The 8,272-nt window shown below is 45.4% G+C and overlaps 1 protein-coding gene across 1 annotated transcript; it reads right to left on the reverse strand.

Moving 5' to 3' along the window:
- Positions 1-1,600: 1,600 nt before the first annotated feature.
- LOC134395530 (zinc finger protein OZF-like) lies at positions 1,601-4,952 on the reverse strand. The gene is made up of 3 exons (XM_063121694.1): positions 3,948-4,952; positions 3,196-3,698; positions 1,601-1,826 (listed from the first exon to the last, which is right to left on the reverse strand). Exons 1-3 carry the CDS (start codon positions 4,950-4,952, stop codon positions 1,601-1,603), a joined length of 1,734 nt encoding a protein of 577 aa, XP_062977764.1.
- Between the last annotated feature and the right edge of the window lie 3,320 nt (positions 4,953-8,272).

Consider the following 8,272-nt stretch of genomic DNA (forward strand, 5'->3'; position numbering starts at 1 on the left):
ATGCTACAGACAAAGCAGTGCAAATCATAACTGTATTACCCAAAGAGTCAGGTAATATATGACATCTAGCATGCCATTACTAATCTGTGTTAATACATTCAACATTATAATTATTATTATAATTGAAATTGATACAGACATATTTTTCATATAAGAACAAGCCAATGCACAGAATAATAAGACACCAACTCTGGATTGTGCTTAATATTCCTCTCGCTACACTTTGGAAGTTAGCTAAAAACAAAGGAAACAGTTAATTATTCCTGCAGAACCCACTGGAAATTTCATTCTTATTATCATTAAATAAGGTAATTGATACCTTCCTATTTTAGGACATTAAATCTTTTACTTTCTTAGAAGAAGGCTCCAGTAGCGTTCTGCAGGATCTCATATATGGGAACAATTAAAGGTGAGTAAAATTGACTAATTTTTTTTTAACCATATTAGAGATAGGATAAATATAAAATAATTTGCCTGTAAGAGTCCCCCTTGGATTAAGCTTATCTTGAAAACCAACGTGAGGAAGTGAAATTCTGCTAAAGAGCACCAATATATTTGAAACTATGTAGTGAAAACAGCTGTGTAACAACGTTAATATAATGAGTGTTAAGGTGACGTATTAACGGTCCAAGTAAGGGCTTTTTTTAGAAATTGGCTGGCAATTACAAATATAATTGAATACCACATTGGGTCAATACACAGAGTGAAAATATTAAAACACTAGAAAAAATATATTTGTTAAAGTTATAAATCAATCCTATCCAATGCAGGGTGTCTAACACATCTGGAGATGTGTTAGACACACCAGGTTGGGGAAGGTTGTCGTAGGAAAATGGTATGTTCTTCAAGTATATCTTCAGGAAAAAGAAAACTACGGTCTTCGATTTCCCAGCAGTGCAAGGTAAATCTATTGCAGCAAACGAATGCTGCAGATGTAATAGTGCCCTGATGGTTATGTGCTATCTCCAGTATTCAAGGCAGTAAGCCTGTGTGTACCAGTTGCATGAAATGGGGCAGTGCCAAAGGAAGGGGGCGGGGCCTTCTGTGGAACCCTGCAGGGCCAGATTTAGCCCCAGGACTGAAGTTCAACACCCCTGTCTGAATGACTTCTGAGGCGCAGCTTGGGGAAGCCTGCAGAGCCGCATGCTCAAGGAAGAGCAACCACTCCCAGAAGGAAGGAAGGAAGCCGTTACCACTGCAAAGTATTTGGCTCCCTGACAGCATACACCTGTGGGTCTCTCCTTGAGAGGAACGTGAGACAAGTCGAGGATTAGATGCATGGGAGGCTGGTGGCTCTGATGTTTGTGGGAACTCTGAAGGAGCTATCCAAGTTGTAGAAGCACCCCAGAGAGCTCCTTTAGAAATCTGACAGAAACCAGGAGTGGAATCACCGTCCCAGACATCAGCCCCCCGCAGCTGAAGTCCAACTGTACTGGCTGCTGGAACCTGTGAGGCTAAAACAGGCCATGCAGGTCTCGTTTATACTCGTTCTTTCATTGCGAGGTTAATGCATGGATGGGTGGAGAAAGGCAGCTCACAAAAGATGCAAGGATGCTGTGTTATATGTAACCTTCCCAGTTCGCAAATTAGTTTGGAAAGGTTAACTCCCTGCATGCAATTTCTTCAGAGGCCCTTTCAAAACGGTTATCGTGAATCTGAGACTTGTCTCTTTGCGTGAACCTTCTGCTGTCCTGGTGGCACCTTTCGGCATGGCTTCTGTGACAAATGAACAATTCTGCCCGGCACAACTTCTTTGGCCGCTCATACCATCCTCTTTCCTGTGCGACGGCTTTGCTGTTTTCCACCCTTGGGAGAGGAAATTCGCGCTGGAATGAAAACAATTAAAATAAAACCAGAGAATTACCAACTCTGATCCTGGAGAAGGGTTGAGGAGCAGGGGGGAAATAAGAAACCCAAACGAGAGAGACTGAAGTGACCCTGTGGCACCGTGAGACAGAATGTGAGCCTTTCCATGTCACTCTTCATCTGCACCCATGAAGAAGAAGTGTGACAGATTGGGAAAGAATTACAAGAGAGGGACAAAGTCAATGGAAGCAGAGCTGCCCGTTTAAATAAGGCTCTGCCCACAGTGTATAATTGGTGGGCGACCTGCAGCCCTAGGCCTCATTTCAAGAGCCCTCTGCCTGTGATCAGGTCAGAGCTCTGACAGGAGCGATCTGCCTCTTCCATGATAGCCCGCTAGGCAGGGAAAAAGGAAGAGAAAAGGGGATACAAGAGAGGGAGAGAGAGGCTGGCAGAAAGACTGAGGGAAAAGGGTTGGCAGAAAGTGTGAGAGAAAAGAGAGTGCCAGAGAGAAGGGAGGAGAGAGAGAGGAAGGAAAAGAGAGAGAGGGAGAAGGGGTGGTGAAAAGAAAGAGAACCCATGTTTGTTGTTGGGTTGTTCAGTGGGGTTAACAAGCCACCCTGCGAAAAATGTCTGGGTTCAGACAAATGCTAATCCACGGTTCCACAAATAATCCACAGTTCCACAAACAAACAAGCCACACTTAACCACTCAGTGTGGGTTTACATATTGTGTGAGCAAGCCCAGAATGTCTGTGGCCAGAAAGTACATAGCAACGCATTGACTCCCCCCTCCCCCTCCAAGCCTCTGTCATCTTGGCCCTGTGGGGAAGAAGAAAGAGCAAGGGGAGCAGGCAGAAGAAACATCATGGCCTGCTCCTGTTGGACTCTTCCCCCACCCCCACAGGGCAAACTGTCATCTTGGCCCTGTGGGGAAGAAGAAAGAGCAAGGGGAGCAGGCAGAAGAAACATCATGGCCTGCTCCTGTTGGACTCTTCCCCCACCCCCACAGGGCAAACTGTCATCTTGGCCCTGTGGGGAAGAAGAAAGAGCAAGGGGAGCAGGCAGAAGAAACATCATGGCCTGCTCCTGTTGGACTCTTCCCCCACCCCCACAGGGCAAACTGTCATCTTGGCCCTGTGGGGAAGAAGAAAGAACAAGGGGACAGGAGCAGGCAGAAGAAACATCATGGTCTGCTCCTGTTGGACTCTCTCTCTCTCTCCTCCCCCCTCCCTCCCTCCTGAACTCCTGTTCCTTGTGTGTCATGTCTTTATTAGATTGTAAGCCTGAGGGGAGGGACTGTCTTTTTTGCTAAGTGTAAGCCGCTCTGAGCCTTTTTTGGCTGAGGAGCGGGGTATAAATATGATAAATAAATAAATAAATAAAAATATACCCAACCAGCTTACCAGAGCGCCTCTCATTCGTATGGGTTTTCTTTGGCTTAGTCTGGTTCCGTTTGCCTCCTATGTGGACCTTCTGGTGAATCACAAGATGACCGTGTTGATTGAACCGTTTCCCACACTCAGGGCACTGATAGGCTTTCTCTCCCGTATGCACCCGTCCATGAGTCACAAGACTCGAGTGATGTGCAAAACATTTCCCGCACTCGAGGCATTTATAGGGTTTCTCTCCCGTATGCACCCTGTGATGGTTGACCAAAGCTGACTTGTGAGTGAAACATTTCCCACACTCCAAGCACTTGAACTGTTTCTCTCCCGAGTGGACCTTCTGGTGAATCACAAGATGTCCATGCTGACTGAACCTTTTCCCACATTCAGGGCACTGATATGGTTTCTCTCCTGTATGCATCTTGTGATGAATCACAAGACACGACTGCTGTGCAAAACATTTCCTGCACTCGAGGCATTTATAGGGTTTCTCTCCCGTATGAACTCTGTGATGGCTGACCAAAGTTGACTTGCGAGCGAAACATTTCCCACACTCCAAGCACTTGAACTGTTTTTCTCCCGAGTGGATTGTCTGGTGAATCACAAGGTGTGGGCGCTGTGAAAAGCATTTCCCGCACACAGGACATTCATAAGGCTTCTCCCCCGTGTGGATTGTCTTGTGTACTGCTAGGTTTGCATGCTGAGCAAAACACTTCCCACAGTCCACACATTTATACGGCTTCTCCCCCGTGTGGATTCTCTTGTGTGTAGCTAAGTTTGAGTACTGAGGAAAGCTTTTCCCACACTCCAAGCATTTATACGGCTTCTCCCCCGTGTGAACTCTCTGGTGCGTCACGAACGCTGAGCTTTGTGCAAAACACTTGTCACACTCTGAGCATTTGTAAGGTTTTTCTCCAGTGTGCGCTCGTTGATGCTGCATAAGTTCAGAATAGCGAGCAAAACACTTGCCACACTGCACACACGTGTGGGGTTTCTCTCCGGTGTGGAGTCTGTGATGGTCCACAAGATAGAATTTATAACCAAAACATTTTCCACACTCCAAGCACTGATAGGGTTTCTCTCTGGTGTGGACTCGCTTATGGATCTTAAGATCTGGCTGATGAGAAAAACATTTCCCGCATTCGGGATATTGGTAAGGTTTCTCTCCAGTGTGAATTCTCTGGTGTTTCATACAAGACGAGTGGTAAGCAAAACACTTCCCACACTCAGTGCATTTATAGGGCTTCTCTCCCGTGTGGACTCTCTGGTGGATCTCTAAGGTATATTTGACAGCAAAACATTTCCCACACTCCATGCATTTGTAGCTTCTCTCCCCTGTATGAACCCTCTGGTGTTTCACAAGCTGGGACCGGGAGCTGAAACATTTCCCACACTCTGAACACGCATAGGGCTTCTCTCCAGTGTGGATTCTGTTGTGTGCCACGAGGCCTGAGCCAAAAGCGAAACATTTTCCGCACTCCATGCATTTGTAGGGTTTCTCGCCCGTGTGGACTCTCCGGTGTTTCACCAAGGAAGAAGGATCAGCAAAACACTTCTCACACTCCATGCATTTGTAAGGTTTCTCTCCTGTGTGAAGTCTCTGGTGGTTCACGAGATGAGGCTGCTGAGAAAAGCATTTTCCACATTCTGGACAACTGTAGGGTTTCTCCCCAGTGTGGACTCTGTGGTGAACTAAAAGAAGTGACTGGGAAGCAAACGTTTTCCCACACCTCAAACATTTGTGCCGTTTAGGTCTTCCCATGTGCGCTCTCTGGTGTCTGGGGAGATTAAGTTTCAGAGTAAAACACTTCCTACACACGCAACATTGGTTGTTTTTCCTCAAGTCATCTCCTGGGATAAAAGGCAAAACAGAAAAGAGGCCATTTGTTTGTGGAATTCACTATTTCAAGATAGAATAAATAATGTCATTTCTATACATAATCACACACACACACACAATCTATCAATCTATCTATGTACAAAAACACACATACACAATTTTAATAATCAACAACAGAAAATCCAATGACTGGATTACAATATCTGGTGTCAACCACTAGTTTAGATGGCTTTAAAAGAGGGTGAGATAGTCCCAAAACATCTGGAAATACACAACACCCATCATCCCTGAACGTTTGCCATGCTGGCTGGGCTGATAGGAGTTGCAGGCGAACATCACCTGGAGGGCCAAAGGATCCCTGCCCTGGTATAAAGAAAAGAACCAATCTCCAGAGGGAGTGTGGGAGCGGTGATTTGGCCCTGCAGGCATAAGAACCGAAGAAGAGCCCTGCTAGCTCAGACTGAGGGTTCATCTAGCCCAGTGGTCTGTTCACACGGTGGCCAACCGGCTGTCGACAAGGGACCAACAAAGCAGGACACAGGTGCAACAGCACCCTCCCACCCATGTTCCCCAGCAACCGGTGCACACAGGCTTATTGCCTCGAATACTGGAGGTAGCACATAACCATCGGGGCTAGTAGCCATTGATAGCCTTCTCCTCCAGACCTAAAAGGCTTCAATCAAGACTCTACTGCAGCAAGCTGTTCACTTGTAGCTTTCTGTGCTGCTGCAACTACTGGCCTGCAACTACTCACAACAAGACACTCATCCTAGTCAGTTTAAGTATAGACCAAAGTGGTTGGTTTTTTCAAATTTCTTCCTTGACCTCAGCTATCATTTTTTTAAAAAAATTCTTCTGGAATGTTTTTATTAAAGACTTCCATATATTCAACATACCATAAAATTATAACATAATATACTATATTGTAATATAATATACCTCCCCCCACAAAATGAATGAATAAAAATGATTAATGGAGTGAAGGTCATTTCCATTATTACATTTTCAAATTCTTGATATTACTATGAATGTATTCTATACATTCCTATACCATGCCTCTTTATCTAGGCGATCCAATTTTTTCCACTGTTGTCTTATTGTCTGTCTCGCAGCTGCTATTAAAAAAGTGACTAATTCCTAACAGAAATTGCCATTCCTGGCAATCAAAGGCCTTGAATATATCTAAGGACATTATAGCTAAGGGCAATTTATGTGACTTGGAATGGTATACTTAATACTTTCCAAATAGGGTCTGCGATTTGATGTCGGGGGCAAAATCTGTTTGATCTGGGCGGATATATTTGTTGATACTCTTCTACAGGCGATTAGCCAAGACAGTTATGTGCAAAATTATACCTGGTGTGGAGAATGTGGATAGGGAGACAATTTTCTCCCTCTCTCATAATACTGGAACCCAGTGGGGTCATCCCATGAAGCTGACTGGTGAGAGACTCAGGACAGATAAAAGGAAGGAGTTATGCACACAGTGCATTGTTAAAGTCTGGAATTCACTAACACAAAATGTGGTGATGGCCACCAATTTGAATGGCTTTAAAAGGGGTTTGGATAAATTACTGGAGAAGAAGGCTATCAATGGCTGAGTCCTGATGGATAAGTGCAACCTCCAGTAACAAATACAGTAAGCCTGTACACATTAATTGCTGGGGAACATGGGTGGGAGGGTGCTGCCGGTGGATTCCTGGTCAACAGCTGTTTTGCCACTGTGTGAAGAGTGGACTGGATTAGATGGACCCCTGTGTTAACCAGTTGAGGCGCAGCATTGGGCAAAAGGCGGGATACAAATATAATAATAATAATAATAATAATAATAATAATAACGATAACAACAACAGCCAGCAGGGCTCTTCTTATGTTCTTATCCCTTGAGCTTCAGTTATTGAAAAAAACTTTTAAAAAACACACAAACAGTAATGGCTCTATGTCAGAATGTATGGCACTCTTCCACAAGGACTACAGCTCCCCTTACCCAGATAATTGGGCATGCTGGATGGGGCAGATGAGAGCTGTAGTGCAACACATCTGGAGACACTAGGCTAGAAAATCCTGGTTTGGAGCCATTCATTGGATCCAGTTGGATTTTATTTATCCCGCTTTCAATAACAAGTTCTTGAAAAAATATAAACAGTTCTCTGGGTGATTCACAATTTCTGACCAGTGGAAATTTCGAGATTATATTCAAAGGCAGTCCCCGCTGATAATGCACTGCAGTAATCCTGTTCCCATCATCACCAGGACATGACAGCTGGTTGTAATGGGAGTTGTATTCCAACACATTGGGGGGTGCTAGTTGGGGAAGGCTGATCCGGGTTGATAAAAGGTTGCCATTTTAAGAACATAAAAGGGGCCCTGTTGGATCAGACCGGGGTCCATCTAGTCCAGTATTGACCCTGTTGAGACAAAAAACTAAGCCATGGTGGTTAAGCATTTTGAGCTAAACATTATGGCTTAGCGTGACATGTCAACCATGATTTCACATGTCATGTGAACCATTCCTAATTATGGTGGCTACAGAACCCCAATTTAAACACACTCACTAACCATTTACTGCAAAAGGTTTAGCAGACTAACCACGGCTTTGCATGTTGTCTTAACAGGCCCATTCTGTTCACACAGTGGCCAACCTATTAGCAGGACGTGAGGGCAACAGAACCCTTCCGCTCATGTTTCCCAGCAACAGGTGCACATAGGCATTCTGCATAGGCATAGTGGTCTTGACTTGTCCTTAAAAGCCTGTCAATCATGAGCATCCTATGAAGAGAACCCAAGGTTTATTGTTGGGTTGTGAACTGTGCATTGTTCACAATGGTTTGTTATACTGGACTAGATGGACCAAGGAGCAGAAGGCAACACTCTCTGTTCCTTCCTCCCACCTCAAGTTGGCTACAGAGCCTGAATGGCCTGTTTGCCTTCCTCACAGCTGGTAGCGAAGTGCCTGCAGCGAACTGGGCAGCAAGCCCTAGGGCCCTCTTGGCATCAAACTCCCCATCTTGACCTGAGCGGTGAAGGAAGAGGGGGGCGGTCAGGGCTGGACTGCTTTTGGCACCTTCCGACTTTCTGATGCTCGCGCTTGGCACACGTTGCACCCTCCAGAGCAGCCTTCCTCAACCTAGGGTGCTCCAGATGTGTTGGACTACAACTCCCAGAATCCCCCGCATTCTGGGAGATGCAGTCCAACACATCTGGAGCGCCCCAGGTTGAGGAAGGCTGCGCTAGAGCGACAC

Source organism: Elgaria multicarinata, chromosome 3 (genome assembly GCF_023053635.1).
Source record: "Elgaria multicarinata webbii isolate HBS135686 ecotype San Diego chromosome 3, rElgMul1.1.pri, whole genome shotgun sequence".
Taxonomy (NCBI): Eukaryota; Metazoa; Chordata; class Lepidosauria; order Squamata; family Anguidae; genus Elgaria; species Elgaria multicarinata.